This window comes from Crinia signifera, chromosome 9, assembly GCF_055691185.1.
Source record: "Crinia signifera chromosome 9, ASM5569118v1, whole genome shotgun sequence".
NCBI classification, from domain to species: Eukaryota; Metazoa; Chordata; class Amphibia; order Anura; family Myobatrachidae; genus Crinia; species Crinia signifera.
Genome location: NC_139225.1, coordinates 33963464 through 33983131, shown reverse-complemented (window position 1 = coordinate 33983131; position 19668 = coordinate 33963464). Strand labels below are relative to the sequence as shown.

The following is a 19668-nucleotide window of genomic DNA, read 5'->3' as shown; positions in this document are numbered from 1 at the left end:
TTGACCTTATGATTGTATACATATCACCCTGACTTTTACACCATGATGATAATCAAATATATGTTATGTAATACTGTACTGACATCTTTTCAGCGCCATGTTTGATGCTGGAAGCTATCGGACAGAAGGTTTCTTACCTATCAATCTGCTTTATATAATGCTCCTGTTGCCCAATTATCTCAATCATCCTCCACATATATATGCATTAATACTTAGAAAGTATTAATCGTACAACAGCAGCTCAAATCTTTAACGGCAGCCCATTTCCAAAATGGCGTCAGATGTGTCGGTAGAGGTGACATTCTGCTTTCAGAGTACAGCGTTCATAAAAAAATAAGGGATACAATTGGTTTTGCGTTATAAACAGATTCTCCCACCCCTCATTGTCCTGAATAGATCAATTTTGCTGCGTTTTAAATAAGCATGTTTATAGCTTCTGCAGGAGTCGCGCGTTCGACGTCATTTGCCGCGACACCCGCTGCGAGCTTCTGGTTGCCGAGGCAACCTCGGCCGGGAGCAGGGTGACAGACCTCAGGGAAGAGTTCTTGCTGCTATTGGCGTGTCTGGAACCATGCATTTTATAGATGAGGTCGCCGAGGGGGTGACTGTGGAGTCTGTGTGGAGGAAATCCCATGGGTCCCGCTGTGAATCGGTGAGTAATCCCGGCTGTGCCTCCGAGGCAGCGCTGTCATAGATGTTGCTGTATGGCAGGCATGTCCAAACTGTGGCCCTCCAGCTGTTGTGAAACTACACATCCCAGCATGCCTTGCCATAATTTTAGCATTCCCTAATAACAAAACTGTGGCAATGCATGATGGGACTTGTAGTTTCACAACAGCTGGAGGGCCATAGTTGGACATGACTGCTGTATGGAGTCAGGGACACAGACTGGGGATCTAGCACTACAGATCAGGTATCCTGTGCCCTTGTAGAAGAAGATACTGGTTGTCGTCGGTTTTAGGCGCCCAATTATCACTCAATATTTGTTGTAAATATTAAGTATCCCCCGGATGCAAGTAGAAAGGACTGCAGCAGGTATCAGAGGTACCCACTGCGATCACTACAGTCACACATGCAGCCGCATCCCCATAGGTTTCTATGGTGGATGTAATGCTGCCAAATTTACAAATATCGGGAATGTGAAGCATTTCCAGTATAAGCTACCGTCCTCTGAGAATGGCGGTAGTCCATTGTAGCCTAGGCTATGGGCTACACTTCCTACCACTGGCAGGATAGAGGGTTCCCACGGAATCCTCCCCAGAAGTTGCCGCTGTACATTGCGATCAAAAGGGATGGCCTCCACAGCCTAACCTTATTTCCCCCTTAGTGACTAAACCTAAACCCCCCGGCTTAATGCTAACCCACCCTGCATACTTACATAGGATTCCGTTGTTGGTTATCCTTTAGATACAATTTATCATATAAATTTGCAGTCACACTTTAATTTAGTAAATCGTACATGATTGAGTTTAATAGCCTGTTTCAAAAAGTTTTAGGTCTCCAGGGTAGATGTCATGCGAAAAATTCTCTTCCATCTCTTGGAGCAGTTTTACATTAGACACTGAGAAAGTTTTTGTCCCAGAAAGCCCATATGCTCCCTTTCTGCACTGTCCCTTCTCCTTGTCTGTGTCTGTAACACTGTCATGTGTTGGTGATCACCGTTATGTACTGTACGGTTGAATCCCTTGGGTTTTTTGTACAGAGAAGCTGCCAGACTCACCCCATTGCCACCAAGGAGCTATCTGTGCAAGTGTGTGGGGCCAATGACGCTGGCACTCAGACTGAGTGGAACCTGGACCAGAGAGCTCTGGATGTTGACCTTGGACCATTATTGGATTATCCAGATGTGGGAGCGTTTCTAAAGCGTGTCGAGGAAAATATGATCAGAGAGCTCAAGAAAAACTGGAAAAGTCATGCATTTGATGGGTATGAGGTGACGTGGGAAGAGCAGAATCCACAGGTAATTTCTTTGCATAGGTCTAGTTGTATGACACACCGCCTCTCCTTTCTACTGATTACCCCCCCCCCATGTCATGACTGCTGATATAGTGGTAGGTTAATTGGCTCCCAACAAAATGAGCCCTAAAATGAATGTGTGCATGTAGTAGGGATATAGATTGCCTTCCACATGTACACGACTGTTAATGGGTGTTTTGCATAAACAGCCATTCGTAACATATGGGGCAACACTGCGGTTGGCCATCGGTGCAGACTTCCTGGGTGGCGTCTGCTTTTTCTGGCATTTTTTTTTTATGACGGCCTGAGAGCTTGCGGTTCAGTGTCCAACAGCCTGGATTAGAGATAGAAGGGGCTTTTTGGTAGATATCATTGAACATCGTGCTCTGCTGTGTGGTGGTTTGACTTGGCCGCCTTTTCCCTACTGTTTTATTGTAAATGTTTTAACAGTTCCTCTGGATTACTGCTTCTCCTTCCAGACTAGTTTACCATTGTATTGACCTTGTGAGGTTTGCAGGGGGAGGAGCTAGTACCAGCACTGGGTTCTCGAGTGGCAACCACATGTCTTGGTTCCACCAGCCAGATTTAGAGAAAAAGATTCAATGGGAAGTACCAAAAATCCCCTTATTTTAGTGTCTATCTTCTATCTGGTATATGATCTGTGAACCTGCCAGTTACTTTACTGGAAATGAGGGTTCCTTCCAACTTAGAGTTAAATTCATTAATTTTATAAAATAATTTGAAATACCATTTTAGAGGACACTTATGGTAAAGATTGTTTTGTGGGTATACCATATTTTTATCATAGAACTCTATGTTCTCTTCCTATTCTCATCTTATTATTTAGGTCTCCTGCTTGCACAGTTTACAGTATCCTGAAGCTTTAGCCAAACAGCTTGAAGTCACCAATGTTACTTGGAACTCTACTGGGTCGGTTATAGCTTGTTCCTATGGCAGGTGAGATGGGAATTGTGCTCGAAACCAGTTTACCTGTCTCCTCCACTCAGTGTCCATAAGAACGCAGCATCTCACGTCCCTCAGAACTTAGGGGGTTATTCTAGTTCACTCGCAATCACTCTCTTATGGACATGTGCACTGCAGGTGGGGCAGCGACCCGGCATTTCTGATGTGAAAATGGTATAAATGACAAGCACACTATACTTTCACACTAATCCAAAAGGTGAAAAATCCAAATCTAAATCCAAAAGGTGAAACCTAACATTTTTTTTCTTCTGATTGTTCCCACATTCAGGTTAGGAGACGGAGACTGGAGTACAGAAAAGTCCTACGTCTGTACATGGAATCTGGACCGGCGGCTCTTCAACCCAAATCACCCGGATACTGTTATAGATGTGTCCAGTTCAGTTATGTGTTTGGCATTTCATCCTTCGCGGCCATCCCTAATAGCCGGTATGTATAACCACAGAGTTATATACAGAAATGACTTGCTGTAGTACAAGGATAATCCTTCTCCATACATTGGACTGACATTCAGTATGTTTATGTGACATTACACAAATGACCCATCCCATGGATATACTGTATCTGAATAGTTCCCATCATTCACTAATGTCTCATTAGAAGAACTTTATGCGGCCAAGAACATAAATTCATGCGGCCAAATGCGTTGTGCGTTCTTAGCTATCTGGCAACGCTCAACTCCTCGTGTGTAGGCCCTTTAATCCATCTCTCGCACATGGGCTTAAAGCACAGTCAGGGACCACCATGATTAGCAACTTCCATGTAAGAAATGCTTGGACATAAGGTGCCCACACACGGTGCGTTTTGGGCTTGCGATGCGCTCTCCAGCACACATCACATTGCATCTCATCTAGTTCAAAACGCACAATGAGTATCGCTTAAGAACAGCAGCCATGACTGCCAGGATCTTCACAGACGAACTCAGTGCTGTTACCATGCCAACAAATGAGCCCAACATTGGAAATGATGAGCCTGAACAGCAGGACCTGAGAAGGCATTGATGACCTTTACAGATCCTACAAGTGTGCTAAGGAAGAGATGTTCAGCTGTCTGGGGACAGTGCCTTCTCCTAGGGCCCAGCACAAACATCCCTTCAGAGGGTTTCCTGGAGACAGGGTATGGCTAGTGATGGGGATTCCTTTCCTGGCAGCACACACCTGACCCACGGTGGGATGACTGCTAAGTGCTGTCTGCCCAATAGTGCTAGAATTATGGGTTACTCCTCATTATCTTTTATCCTAACTGTCTATGCTCACTGCTACCCCTTCTGTGTCACCCCTGTCTGTCTTACCCTTCCCTTTAGAATGTAAGCTCTCACGAGCAGGGCCCTCTCTCCTCGTGTACTTTTCTTAGAATATATACATCTCTGCCACCCTGATAATTGCTTCAGTGTTCTGTCCCCTGATGTAACTATCCTTATTTACCATGTACTTGTCCTAAATTGTCTTGTAATGTCATTCGTTATTTATTTTTTGGTCATTTATGTATCGTTAGGCGCTGCGGAAACCTTGTGGCGCCATATAAATAAACGATAATAATAATATCCGGTTGATGGATCATCAGTGTCTAGAGCAACATTAACAGAAGATCGACGCAAGCAAAAGGTCGACGGGGACGCGTTCGACAGTGACAATGTTGACACACGGTTTTTATGTTTTTTGGTTTATCCAACCTCTGAATAAAATGGTGTGCCCGAAGCATGGCGTGCGCAGAGGTACATGTATAGGGTGCCCATGTCGACAAAGACACACAAAAAACATGAAGAACATGTTGATCTTGTCACTGTCGGCCATGTTCTTGTCAACCTTTTGCTTGCATTGATCTTCTGTAACTGTCGTTCAAAAAATAGACTAGATGCGTTCGACCATTAGTGGCTGACAATGGGATGGTTGATCTAGACCAGCGGTTCTCAGCCTCGGTCCTCAGGACCACCCAACAGTGCACATTTTCCAGGTCACCCGGCAGGTGCACAGATGCACTCATTATTCACTGACACATTTTAAAAGTTCACAGGTGGAGCTAATTATTTCACCTGTGATTTTGTGTGGAGACCTGGAAAACGTGAACTGTTGGGGGGTCCTGGGGACCGAGGTTGAGAACCACAGATCTAGACATGGTTGATCTGATATTCCATACCCCTCCTGAGCCAGCCCCTACTGCCAAAGAGGCTGTATAGATGATGCCATAGTACCACCAATGATGCCCTGCGTCCATCTCCTCCCCTCCACATGTAAGAGTAATTGGTTTTACACTAGCCATTAATTTTTATAGCGATTTCATGCCCCTGTACCTAGAACACATCTTTCTCTTCAGGTGGCCTTTTCAATGGTGAAGTGCTAGTGTGGGACACTAGCCGGGCAGATGACCCCTTGATGGGCAGGACGGGACTCTCCATAGATAGTCACATGGATGCAGTCTACCAGGTAATAATGCAATGTCCATAGGAAACTCTTGTTACTGTGGTGCTTTCAGACAGACCTCTCTGTGTTTATGTGCTAGTTTGGGGGGAAATGTTGGGGATCTGGTACTTAGGGGAAATGCGCTGTAGGTCATATCATCCACTCTGTCACTTTTCTAACTGCAAAATGAAAATGATTGTCATAGTAGTTGCTCTGTGCAACAGCTTCTTTTTTTTCTGGTGCACCAGTTTTCATGCAGTAAATGGTCAGTATTGTGTTCTATATTGCACAGGACCAAGGAGTCGAGAATGTTTAATTATCAGTAACCATTGTCTGTTCCCTGGCAGGTCAGTTGGCTGCAGGATCTACCACAGGCTCACCGGCTGCAGGTTCTGAGCATTTCCTCAGACGGGAGGATCCTTGTGTGGCAGATGGAGAAGGAGGGAGAGCTTGTGCTGCTTGATGGGTTTGCCCTGGTCGCTCAGCAAATACCCAGCAACTCAAAGATTAACAAGGTCACTCCTAGATCTAGTATAGCAACTTCTTACAGTGGACATGCCACACATACATAAGAGCAGTAGAGGTAGCACCGTGTAATGCTGACCCTGCATGATTGAGTGTAACCTATTACTAGTGCAGGACATCACTGGCTCATTTGCTAGCAACTTTTAAATGTGTTGTGCAGTAAGTGTTCTTGCTAGCCAATCATACAAACTGGTACTTGCCTGGCATCAAAATAGAAGAGGGACTGCAGTGACTGATTAGGAGGATGGTGAAGGGAGTAAACGGAAGGGCAGGCGGAATGCTGCACGCATTTGGGGCCTCTTTCTGGTTGGTTCGAGCCAACTTATTCAGGTTGGCTCGAACCTCACAGCTTACCGAGCGCCGGAGAATCCCTTTCTGAAGGAATCAGAATTAGGCCCTTAGTATGTTAATATTCCTTATTAAACACTTTGCATTTGGTTCCCCTGTAATATATTATCTCATACACTTTGTATTAACCTACTTGTCATGACATAGAGGGTGGATCTGAGGCAGCTTTATCAGCATATCCTGAAAAAAAAAAAAAAAATATATATATATATATATATATATATATATATATATATATATATATATATATATATATATATATATACATACGCATATCTAAGTGACTCTCAGGTCTGACATCACCAGCACCCATATCATGGTCCGATGCCCATGGGAACACCCAGCCTTGAGTGCATGCACCCTGCGAACAGTCTGTTCGCTGTGGTCGCACACACCAGGGGTATGCACATGCACAGAAATGTGACTGCGCATACGACAAATATCGCTCCCTGTGCGAACGAACGCTGCCTGCGAACGGACCAGAGTAAGGTCCATTGTTTAGGTCACCTAATTCCACCCAAACCTGATTGAGCTGTTTAGTCTGGATATACCCGTGACGCCAGGTTTGACCTTCTATCCTTCCTTACAGCACGGCCGAGGTGACGCTGCAGTGGGGCTGACTTGTCTTTCTTACTCACACTTTGATCCCAGTCTGTTTATTGTTGGGGTAGAAGGAGGCTACTTGCTGAAGTGTTCCTCGTCAGCCCAGACCGTTGCCCTCACCAACGTGGCTTCCTCTGTTCCTCTTAAAGCTCCAGCCCAGTTCACCTTCTCCCCACAAGGAGGCCCTGTCTACTGTGTTGATTGCTCACCTTTCCACAGGTATGTAACAAAGAAACATTGCACATTCATTTTGTTCCATGCTACGCTTCGTTGTGGATGGCCCAAGGTGTTTTATGGGAGCGGTCTGGACAACGCAGGCCTGTCCGGACCTCTCTGGGGTAGGCAGTGCTGGCCAGACCCGGGACATGGCCGGCCTATGCTTGGTTGCACAGTCGTTATGTGAGAGCGCTTCATTGTGTAGCGAATCGCTCACACTTTAGGGTTATGCCTGCAAATTTTAGCAAGAACACTGCAGGGAGGAACCAGGCGAGTGGGGCCGCCTTGCTTTGGCTCCTAATCGCCGTTTCTGTTCAGTTAGAACAGCTTTTGTAAGTGGAGGATGGACCAAGTCTGATTTCAGGTCTCTGGCAGGTTGCAACACATGTTATCTTCTCCCTTGTAAAGGCCCCCACACACTAGAACGATTTTGGTACTTGTTTCCTAGCACGGCGCCCGTCGTAGGTGATCGCATACCTTAACTTAAGGTATGCGATGGACGCGACCAACGCGATTTCAGGGCTATTTTTAGCCTTTTCCCCGACAATTAAAAAATCGCGTCCATCGCATGCCTTAAGTTAAGGCATGCGATGCGACCAATACGATGGACGCGATTTTACATAGGGAACAATGTTAGATGGGCCAATGGACCCGATTTTTCATTGTATACCCACCCTTATGGGTATTTGACATGACAAATGCCCCCCCCCCCCCCCCATTGTTAACGCCACCCCACGATGAACGCCAACCCGAAACGTGGCGAGCGCAGCGGTACGCGTCCTCCGACCTTTTCATACCCCCACTATCCACGTTGGCGTGGAGTTGATTTTATATAGTGTGGCGAGCGTAGCGAGCCACCGAACCCGAAGCGTGGCGAGGGGACGCGTAATACCTGTGAAGTAATGCGCGTGCGCTCGCCACGCTTCGGGCTCGGTGGCTCGCCACACTATATAAAATCAACTCCGCCCCGACGTGGATAGTGAGGGTATGAAAAGGTCAGAGGACGCGTACCGCCGCCGCTCGCCACGCTTCGGGTTGGCGTTGATCGTGGGGTCGCGTTAACAATGGGAGGGCATTTGACCCATCGGAGTTGGGAAACAATAAAAATTGGGGTCTGGGGGCCATTTAACATTGGGGCCAATGTAAAATCGGGTGTCAGGGACCATTTCACATTGATTCCAATGTAAAAATCACGTTGATCGCATCGCATGCAATTTGGTTGCATGCGATGCGATCAACGCAATTTTTTTGGACCCGATGGATACAATCTTTATCGCAGGCGCCGTGCTAGGAAACCAGTACCACGATATTTTGCCCGATTGTCTGATTGCCGACTGATCGTCCAATAAATCGGCCGATTTGGGCGGAAATCGGACAATCTGCTAAAAAATCTGTCTAGTGTGTGGGGGCCATTAGAATACGGTGAGGTGGGAATATCTGCAAAACGTTGATGCCCCTATAGTTTGTTGATCTAAGACCATCACCATCAGGCTGCTTGGCAGGATGTTTGCTACCAGTGCAGTGAAGACCACTAGCTCCAGGATGAACGTGCTTTGAGAGGAAATAAACATTGTTTGACCAGTCTGATTCCAAAACTAGATACAGCGTTTGCAGCTCTAGTTATGCCCCAATGTCCATAACCTGGGAATGGACGTTGAGTACCCATCAGTGACATTTCCAGGATGTTGGACTCCAGAAGTGCAGAGCTTCTGATAAATGCGCTATACTTGATGCAGAACCAAAGGATTATGGTATATGGAATTGACCATGTTAAGGTTGACAATACCATTGTTGACCACTAGAGGTCAACAGCGTCTAGTTAGATTTGTTCATCCGTATGTTTAGCTAGACAGTGATGGGAGATCGACGGAAGGTAAGCATCGACAGGAACCTGGTCAACAGTAGCAAGGTAAACATGGATATTTTGTCTTTTTTTGGTGCCGAATGTCACATTGAATGTCACATGTGTATGTGCACATTGTTCGCTCTCCATGCTTTGGGCAAGGTGCCTCGCTACATAGAAACATAGAATATGACGGCAGATAAGAACCATTGGTACTTGTGTAGTTTCCGCGCCGAGCGTCTGAGTCCCCTTGTGGGGCTCGCCGCGCTATCTAAAATCAACTCCGTGCCAACGTGGATAGTGGGGGTATGAACTATCCACGTTGGCATGGAGTTAAGTTACTTTATTTTAGATAATTTGGCGAGCGTACCCAACCCGGAAGTAGCCATGGCGCCGTGAAACTACACAAGAACCAAACCATTTGGCCCATCTAGTCTGCCCCTTTTTTATCCTTCAGGTAATCTCAACCCTTTTTGATCCTTATTTCTTTGTAAGGATATTCATATGCCTATCCCAAGCATGTTTAAATTGTTCTACGGTATAAGCCTCTACCACCTCTGATGGGAGGCTATTCCACTTATCCACTACCCTTTCTGTGAGGTAATTATTTCTAACGTTTCCCCTGAACCTACCTCCCTCCAGTTCCAGTGCATGTTCTCGTGTTTTATTACTTGTTTTCCTTTGAAGAAAATTTCCCTCCTGTACTATGTTAAAACCCTTGATATATTTGAAGATTTCTATCATGTCCCCCCCTTTCCCTTCTCTGCTCCAAACTATACATGTTAAGATCTTTTAGTCTTTCCAGCTACACTCGGTACACTATTTTGTTCCTACTCAATGTCCACTTGGATAGTAGAGCAGTAACCAAGGGGATCGGCACCAAAATAGATGAAAAACCTATGTTCACCTTGCTTCTGTTGATGCTTACCTTCCGCTGATGTCACGTCACTAAACGCAGACAACCAGGTGAAAGCATCTAGACGCCATCGACCATGGTATTGTTGACCTGCCCCCCATCGATCCGCTGCCCGGATACAGAGCCAAAGCAGGCCCTTCTAGCAAGAAAAGGTCATAAAGGTCCAGGAAGAGAATGCCAGTGTGGTGGAATATCCCAATCATCTGAAAGGCACCAAGCCTTCTTCCTCCTGTGTTCATGATAAGATTAGTTAGTAGGATCTTGCAATGGGTGGAATAAAATGTCCCAGCCAGCATTGTGGTGGCCTTCTCACAGAGGGAGAGTGGAAGCATGTAGTGTACACTGTACAACAATAGACCTTTACTATGGGTAAGTATATAGCAAGATGTTCTCACAATGTCCAAAACATTCTTAGCAAAGACACATGACCAGCTCTACCATTGGGCAGTTTGGTTCATTTTCATGAACCGTTTTACCCTAAGCTCTGACTTGGGACGACCTGCCATTAACCATTATTGTGGCAGTGGAAAAGGGGGTTATTAACTGCAAATATTCTCAGCGGCGGACCACCTGGCTCGCGCATCGAACCCAGCTAGCTGCAAGAAGAGAACACATTGATTCTCACAGCTAGCTGCGTTCTTCATTGACAAGCAAGCGGAGCGGTATGGTCCAACATGGGCAGTAGTATAAGTGGACTTTTAGTTGTTGCGAGCGATCAGCCTTCCACTAAAAGAAGCTTTTTCACTGTAGGAATCTTTTCCTGAGTGCGGGAACCGATGGACATGCTCACCTGTACTCCCTGCTGCAAGAGAAGCCCCTCAGCTCTCTGCAGCTGGCCCAGAAATATCTTTTCAGCATTCGCTGGTCTCCTGTGCGGCCCCTGGTGTTTGCAGCAGCTTCTGGTGAAGGTATGGACAAAAATATGCTATAAGGCTTCTAATAAAATTACAAGTAGAATTGTATTTTAAACTAGCTTAGAACCACATTTATTTATTAACAGGTTCTTATATAGCGCACACAAATTCCGCATCGCTTTACAGAGAATAGTTAGGAGCAAAAACACATAACGAGTTACATCACAAGACAGTTTAAGACAAGTACATGGTTAATATGGATAGTTGCATCAGGGGACAGGACACTGAAGCAATTATCAGGGTGGCAGAGGTTTATATATTCTAAGAAAGGCACATGAGGAGAGAGGGCCCTGCCCGTGAGAGCTTACATTCTAAAGGGAAGAGTCACAATGGGTCACAATGATAATAGATAAGAGTGTAAAAGTCCTCCCGGAAGAACCTGGTAGAATTTTTGCATTTCCCAGGTTTCTATCAATTTTTTCCACTAAAAACAATCCTGCAATGATTTGTCCAGACTCTGAGATCAGCTAAGGCACCTTGGGCTCTGTTCTCTAGGCCACACATATTCATAGCAATGTTCCCTAAACTTTGCAATAGATTGGGTCAGAACAAGCCTTGACTCCCCATTTGTTGTTAAAACTACACATCCCAGCATGCCCTGCCAGTTTTAGCATTCCCTAATAGCAAAACTGTGGCAAGGTATACTAGGATTTTTAGTTTCAAACAGCTGGAGAGCTACAGGTTAGCCAGAGTCTTCACCGATGCAGCCTCCACCAACTCTGCTACATCATCCACAGACAAACCTGTACAACGGTCTTTGGTGTCACAAGACAGACATTGGACATCTGGTTGTGTGGTTTGCAGTTTAGCCTGATAGTTGGAGTGAGTGAAATACATTAGAGTTTTCCCAATAGGATTTGAGTAAAGGTAGATGAGTCTGCACACTAATATTATGCCTAATAATAAGGCCTGGAATATTGCAAACTGCTATGTAGTTTTATACTTGCGGAGGTGCAGTCCTGGGCAATCAAAATAACAAAAGAGAAGACAAAGAAAAGGGTTGCACTGCTAGACGCACACTTTCAGGAAGGCAGAATACATTTCTTTATAACTTTACATCATTCGATAATATTTAACTTTTATTTAATTCATTTAAAAATGTCCCTATGTTTTTACTTAATGAAACCTGGAACGGAGTGTCGTAGGGGTGATATAAATAGTTAAAATCACAAAAAGACAATACACTTAACATATATACTGTGCTCAAAAAGAAGGAAAATATGTGCAGTGTTAAAATCACTGGTTCAGAGCTTGCTGCATGCCACTAAATTGTTCATTGATGTAGTTGTAGGGGATTAAAGGCCAGTATATCTATTTAGTTTCTTGCTGGATTGCAATTTAGTTATACCCCTTTCACACCAGCCTAAAATCCTGGGAAATCAACCCTGCTATGGAGCAGGGTTGTTCCCGAGTTCAACCCGTGGTCTTCGCCGGTGTGAAAGGGATAGGGGTACTTATCCGGGTTGCTGGTCCTCAGTGAGTGCTGTCAGACGGGGATCCACATAGGCGGCGGGCGCAGATGACAGGACAGGAGGCTTATATAGATGACGCAGCTCTCTGGTGCCCTCATTGCAGTTGGAGAGCTGCGTCATCTGCACCCGCCGTCTGACCTGTCATCCGTGCCCGCTGCCTGTTTGGATTCCCGGCACCAAGGGCCAGCAACCGGGGTGAGTACTCTCCACCTCCTGCCCTTCTCCGCCGCCATCCCCCCTTCTGCCGGCCTCCTCCCCGCCTCCTTCCCACACCAGAAAATGCAGGGACTTTTCTGGTGTGAAAGGGGCCAACCCGGAAATGGCCTGGCATGATCCCTGGGCCATATTCCCGGGTGGGTCCCTGCATTTTCTAGTGTGAAAGGGGTATTATTATAGCTTGGATTTCCTGGCATTGTGCCAAGGGAGATTTAACACATAGATACAAATATGCTACAATCTCTTTAATGAGAGAGGCTTGAATGAACTTACATGTGTGTTCACAGTAATATGAAAAGGATAGGGATCTGTGTGCGTTTTATTTGTAAATTCTGCAAGTGATCACTGCACTTAAAGGTCCCAACTGGGTTCTCTGTAATCAGTTTCTACCTGGACCATTAGTAACCTGTAGGAGTGATCACCCAGGGCCTTATTTTGGTTCATTCTTTCTGACAAAATCCTTCTTAGATGGACAAAACCATGTGCACTGCAGGTGGGGCAAATGTAACATGTGCAGAGAGAATTAGATTTGGGTGGGGTTTTACTTCAAAGTGAGATCTGAGTGAAAACGCAGAGGCTCGCGGCTAAATGCAGCGGGGCTCCCTCGCCATCCTCTGACAGCGAACATTCCCCCGGAATGTTGAATAAGGTGACCGGCCGGCGCGAGGGTTAAACGGCGAGGATGGCTTGTTTTCGGCTATCCTTGCAGAAATCAAGCCACCCTCGCTGCAGACAACCCCTCACCGGTGGCATTGAATAACGCCCAGTGTGCGTGCGTGTACATGTGTTAGAGAATATAGATTGTAAGCTCCACTGGGGCAGGGACTGATGTGAATGTTTAAATACTCTCTGTAAAGAGCTGCGGAATATGTATGCGCTATATAAGAAACTGCTAAAAAACAAAATACAGAGATTAAAGCCACTACCATCAGTACGTAATCATTTGCATTTTCTCACCAAAGGGGAACTGCTGCTATTTGACTTTGGAAAAAACTCCCAGAAGCCTTCATTAACCATAAAGCAGACGGCCAATGGGAAGCCCATTTACTGCCTAGAGTTTAACCGGGCACAGACGCAGCTCCTTGCAGCTGGTGACGCTACAGGCGTGGTGAAGATCTGGCAGCTCAGTTCCGACTACACAGAACAAGGAGCCAGAGAGATGATCCTATTGGATGACTTGGCCAGCACGGTCACAGACTGATCTAAGTTGCACGAGAGGATAAACCTCTATTACCCGCTCACCATATATGTACCAATTGTAAATAGTGATAAAGTATAATAAAGTCTTTTCGCTAAAACTACATTTTTTTTTTATTATACCTGGCAGTTTTCTTATACTGTCCCCCTCCCTGAGATTATATCTACCACTGTACAAATAAGGCAGGCTGAGAGCTGGGGAGGGTTCGCTCTTTGAAGTTTCCTAATTTTAATGTAACGTTTGTCCTGGTACCACATATAAAAAGGTCTTTCATGAGTAATGTGGGGCCAGAGAAGAATGGATGCTGAGGGAACATATCCACGCCGGAGCAGTGCCATCTGCTGCACTTTCCCCCTGAACACATGGCATCACGTGAGGGGGCCCTCCAGCTGTTGTTGGACTACACATTCCAGCATGCCCTGCAACAGTTTTAGGAAGGTCAAATAGCAAAACTGCAGCAGGGCATGCTGGGATTTTAAGTTCAACAACAGCTGGAGGGCCAAAGGTTCCCTTCCCTGCTCTACACATTGCAGGGTGCTGGCCTGCAGCAGTACAACAGGGTGGCATGCCATATGCAAGGGCAACTGTGATGACTTCAGTGCCCTGACACCAGAGAGTAAGACCAGGCCAGTCATTGGCTCCCAGCTTGGGTACAAGCCTCTGTAAGACCATATAGCTATTTGAGGACGTTTTATAGGACTAACAAAACTTTATTTATAATGAAGAGCGCATGATATGTTCGACAACAAGACGCTTACTCATAAGTGTAAGTGTTCTACAGAGAGCAGAATTGCATCTACGTGTTCCATAGTAAACACATATCACGTTGAATAACTGACATTTATATTAAGCACACTGCTTATATTGCTCTTTCGGAATGCAGTTCAAATCCCGGCGTTCAAAATTCCCGACGCTGAAATCCCGACACTTTTTCTCTTTCCGTGGGTGTCCACGACACCCACAGAGGGAGAATAAATTAGTGTGCCGAGCGTAGCGAGGCACTGGGCCCGCAAGGGGGGAGGGCAATCCACGTCCCCCCCTTGTCGGGATTTTGAACGCCTGGATTACGACCGCCGGGATTTCATATCAATCCCGCTCTTTCAGTTGGCTAAAAAGCAATAAAAGAGTAGCGCTTACACTGTAAAAAATATTATCAAAAGAACAAAATGGAAAAAAACATGCTGCACTGCAGGTGGGGCAAATGTGCAGTTAAGGTGTGTACACACAGTGCGATTTGGCGGTCACCAATATCTATTCTATATCGGCAGCCGCCGGGACTTGGCAGGGAGGGAGGCACAACATGGGGCATACAGCATTGAGCAGCATGGCCCTCCATTCAATCTAGTAGATCAAAGCAGAAATACACTTGCCTGCACAGTCTATTTCTGCTTTTGATCCCAGTGTTTCAGGGTTTGAATGTGGCTAACTGTGCAATTCTCAATAACTTTCTATTTGATTTTGACTACATAGTCAAAATCAAATAGAAAGTCAGTCAGAATCGCAGTGCTTACACAGCATTAGATTTGCGCAAGGTGTGTTCAAACTGAAATCTAAATTGCAGTGGAAGAGTAAAGCAGCTATTATTTAACCTACACAGAAACAAAATAACTCACCCAAATCTAACTCTCTATGCACACGTTGGTGCGTTATTAGCTATTAGTCGTCCAGTGGCGGAACTTGTGAGTGGTGGGCCCAGGTGCAAAATAACAATTTAGGCCCCACACCAGTGAGTGACAGGGGTACAAGCTGCTGGTCTAGAGAGCAATGGGCCCCTTGGTCCTCAGGGGCCCCGGTGCAATGCACCTGCTGCACCAATGGTAGTTCCACCTCTGTAGTCGTCCACCGCATACCCCTGCACCTCACTCTCTCCACCTCATACCCCTGCACCTCACTCTCTCCACCTCATATCCCTGCACCTCACTCCACCTCATATCCCTGCACCTCCCTTAACCACCTAGCATTCCCGCTAGGTTGATTTTGAAGGGCGCCGCACCCTGCCTGTTTTTTATGCCATTCCTGTGCCCTCCCATTTTAGGCCATTATGCTGCGCCCTTGTGCCGCCCGCCACTGATAGGCTGTGAGGGGGGGATGCGGCTGTGCTCCGAGAGCTCAGCACGGCGGGGGCAGGATGTAACTGGAAGAGCTGACAAGCTGCTAAACTCAGTGCACTGCAGCGTGTCATCTCCTCTAGCCACATCCCGCCCCCCGCCGTGCTGACAGGCCGATCACCGCAGCTGTCAGCTATTCCAGCCAGGGGTGAAAATACTGGTGTTGCAAAGCACCGGGCCCTCTCTCCCCTACCCAGGAGGCACTGCACCCTCCCTCCTCCCGCAGCCGCAATATAGATGAAGAAGAGGAGTTAGGGGATGACTCGTCAGTGCGTTCAGCCAGGCGGCCAATCTGTGTCCTGCTGGGATTCCACCCCTCTGCAGTTTACCTTTTACCCTGTTCCTGGAGCCAAAAACCTCAATCAATGACACCCTGGAGCCTGTAGCACACTGCACAGATTGGTGAATGCACCTGTACCCACCTACCCACTAGTGTTACCCCATGTGCCCCTTTACTGTTTGTGTGACCCCCCCTCTACCCTCTCATTCCCAATATGTGACCCCCTCTACCCCCCTCATCCCGTTAGTGACTTCCTGTACCCCTATCCCAGCGTGTGATACCTAGTAACACCCCACCTCTGTGTATGTGTGATGCCCTCTCATCCACAATGTGTGACACCCCTGTCCCCAGTATCCCTATGTATATGTGAGGCACCTTGTCCCCCCGCCCCCTCATCCTCTGTGTGACCTCCCCTATACCCCTTTCCCTGTGCATGTGAAACTCTCCTCCTACCCACTTCCTCTGAGTGTGTGACCCCCTGTACCCCTATCTGTGTGTGTGTGTGTGTGAGAGAGAGAGAGAGACACAACATGTACCCCTTTACCTGTGTCTGTCACTCGAGAACTGCTGGTATACATAGTCGGTCGCTGAGGATTCGGCCAATGGGATAAGAAGGGACAGGTATCTCTGTTCTCGCTGAAGACGTGGGGCCTGTGGTGGCCGTGGCGGCAGAAGAGGTTCTGGGGCCTTCTGACTGGTGAGCATATAGTTTCTTATGGTTCTTTTTACTTTTCCAGGTTCCTTTTCTGCTAGTTAATTATCATGCTATTCCAAGTGCCCACGTGTTTTGGCTAGACCTATTGCTCTCTGCTCTATTCGGACAGTGAGGCAGGGTGGGGGGTGGTGTTTTTGCTTCGGTGTATTTGACATTGTAGACGGCAAAGGTCCTTAGCGCCACAGTGCCGATTGCGTAAGTGTTGTGGGTACGTAGAGGGGATGTGATTAGGTCGGGTGTGTACGATGGATATTTTGCTCTTGCGGATATGTGATATCTGCGGCTTGCGGCTTTTTTCTGTTTTTATGGCATTCCATCTGTGTCTGGCCCTCATAGCACCGATAGGGTTGTAAGTGCTCATTTATGATCCGCAAGATGTGTTTGAGATCCAGGCATTGTGCTTGGTGCCCGCACCATGTGTACACGGAGGCCACCATGCTCTACCTTTGGGTTTTGAGGATGTCTAGGCGGTTTGGCTCACACACCTGGTTCAGTCCCCCAGGGCAGGATGCCTTGGCCAGTTACTAGGCCTCGCGCCACTTCCTTGGCTTACAGCAAGTGCTTTTGCCAATAGGAATGCTCCAGAGGCCGCAGTTGTGATTTTCGCCACTCCTGTGGGACTTGTGGTGCCATTCGCCTGGCCGTAGACTGCGTTTCTGTTCCGTTATAAGCTCGGATACAACTGTGTGTCCTGCGGTAGATAGCAAGGCTTTTTGTCCCAACAAAGTTTGTGAGTTTAGTGGGTGGTTTCTTACCTCGACAGAACGGTATCACATTTCATATTTTACGGTTTTAAATTTTCTTTACATTTGTGCGTTTCTGATTCTATGCGTGCTTCTGCGTTTGAATTCAGCTCGGAGCTTGCTCCATGTGGTCCTGTAATTGGTTGTGCCGGATATTCGTTTGCTCACATGTGAGGTCTCCCCCCCCCCCCCCCCCGTTCCCCAATGCCCGTCCTATGCCTTTTCCCTTCATATGTAGTTCCCGTAAGGGATTTGGGTATATTCCTCCTCGTGCAACTCTTGTCCCATCCTCCTGGGGGTTGATACAGCTTTATGCCTTGGTTCTCGGTTATAGCTCGTAGATTGTTTGAGGTTTTTGCAAGTTTCCGCTGCCTGTTATGAGCCCGGGGTCCGTTTGGTTTCCTTAGTTGATTACGGTTTAGTTCGATACTGTAGTTATAACTTTCGAATGGTGGTGATTGCACAGCGCTCTGAGAGTGTCAACCTTAGCTGCCTGCACTGGTGGAGGGGCAGTCCTGTTCCCCTCTGGATATAATAGCGAAAAGAAGGAGGGTAGTGCTGGCGCTCAGAGGTTGGGGCAGTTTTGAGTCAATGTCTGTTGATTCCGCTGGAACCTGGGGGTATGAACAGGTCGGGAGGACGCTTACCGCGTCCGCTCGCCATGCTTCGGGCTGACTTGGATAGTGGGGGTGTGCAAGGATGGAATAGCATGAAAATCGGTAGGAAATCACGGAAAATCGGCCGCAAAATCGCATCGCGGATCGAATCGGCCGCTAAATCTTATGCGATATTGTATGCGATTTAGATGAAATCGGTCGCCGTGATAATACTCAAGTACCGAAAATTCTTTACAATTTAAATTTTATTTATTTTCTTAAAAAATGTGGTTATAACATACATGATGTAAATGACATACATACACAAACATGAAAAGGTCAAATGTTAACTGATTTCTGCCCGATGGTAATTGGACAATAGTGGTGGTGTTGTTCAAATACTGGAATACACGGTCAGTGTATTACAAAACGGCTCATAAACAGCCTGTCCTTAATAGGACACATTCAAGTCCTGGAATTGGACAGTTTTGGACTCCTGCAGAGCACCAAATTTGGACGATTTATAATTGGAACATATAGTGTATGATGGTTCCCAAATAATTCTATTGTATAACTATCAAAATCATTTTTGGATGGTTATGCACAGAAAACAACCAGGAGAGAAGTGGGATAAAGTACAGAGAGATAAAGTACAGTGTGTTAAAATCAAATTCTTTCTGCTGCCCAACGTCATCCAGAAGAGTGGACGGAAGGTGAGAGAAGAAATTGACACACTGATGGAAAAGGGTAGATTCAAGAAGGCCAGTGTTAGGTCAGTCCTGGTGCCTAAGTATTGCAGGTCTGAAAGTCTCTGCTTGTACTAAAAATGAAAAAGAATGTAATGATATGGTATAGTTAATTGAGTAAAGAATAATAAATGTCGCATAAGGAATATTTAGTAATAATGAATCCCATATACCTATGGTACCTGTTGAATAAATATGCGAGCGGGCAAAAGAAATTATCGATTGATGATTCAATAATGGAGTAAAGTCACATAAAATGCAGCATGATATAGATTGTACACTTGCAGCAGGGCCCTCTTACCTCCAAGTCTGTCTGTTTTTATCCAGTTTGTTTTATCACTGTCTACTATTGTAAAGCGCAACGGAATCTGCTGCGCTATATAAGAAACTGTTAATAAATAATAATAAATAAATAATGATATACATATGTGCGTATTCAAATGTCTGAAAAAACCTTAATAGGCTATGCAGAAGGAGAAACAAGAAAAGAAGCGGAAAAGTTCAGTGCACTGATCCTCCCGTCTTCTGTGGATTGACGGGCGGCGTGTGTGCAGGGAAGTGTGCCGGTGAAATGAAGGAGCAGCTTGTGTGAGAGAAGCCGGCTGTGAGCGGTGTTAGGTCTGCTCTGTTGCTTCAAACATTGCAGGGCAGAGATGCGCTGCCAGCCGGTCCCACCACACACACACACACACACACACAGAAAAAAAGAGGGAGGGAGTACCTGGTTGCACCTGCGAGTCAGTCCAAAGGGCTGGCTAACTGTTCCCCCTGCAGTGGGTGAGCAGATAAGCGCTCAGAGCGTGTTTCACCACTGGGGCTTGATCACCTGACAGGGATAGCCTCCCCCTTTTTTCCCTTCGTACCTTTTACCTGTCCCGCGACATCAGCGATGA

At 46.4% G+C, this 19668-nt stretch overlaps 1 protein-coding gene across 1 annotated transcript; it reads left to right on the top strand.

The window, feature by feature from the left end:
• The first annotated feature begins 310 nt into the window (after window positions 1-310).
• DYNC2I2 (dynein 2 intermediate chain 2) lies at window positions 311-13690 on the top strand. Its single transcript, XM_083158773.1, has 9 exons — window positions 311-652; window positions 1703-1960; window positions 2804-2913; window positions 3209-3366; window positions 5251-5360; window positions 5684-5851; window positions 6799-7031; window positions 10538-10695; window positions 13352-13690. The coding sequence occupies exons 1-9, from the start codon at window positions 572-574 to the stop codon at window positions 13588-13590; spliced, it is 1515 nt and encodes a 504-aa protein (XP_083014899.1). The 5' UTR covers window positions 311-571; the 3' UTR covers window positions 13591-13690.
• Window positions 13691-19668: the final 5978 nt, after the last annotated feature.

What these genes read in the sequence shown, in the direction of transcription:
- DYNC2I2 (XM_083158773.1), top strand. Translation starts at nt 572, where the DNA reads ATGCATTTTATAGATGAGGTCGCCGAGGGGGTGACTGTGGAGTCTGTG. An exon ending in GCGGCCATCCCTAATAGCCG is followed by an intron (nt 3,367 to 5,250) that starts GTATGTATAACC and finishes CTTTCTCTTCAG; the next exon opens with GTGGCCTTTTCAATGGTGAA. An exon ending in ACATGGATGCAGTCTACCAG is followed by an intron (nt 5,361 to 5,683) that starts GTAATAATGCAA and finishes GTTCCCTGGCAG; the next exon opens with GTCAGTTGGCTGCAGGATCT.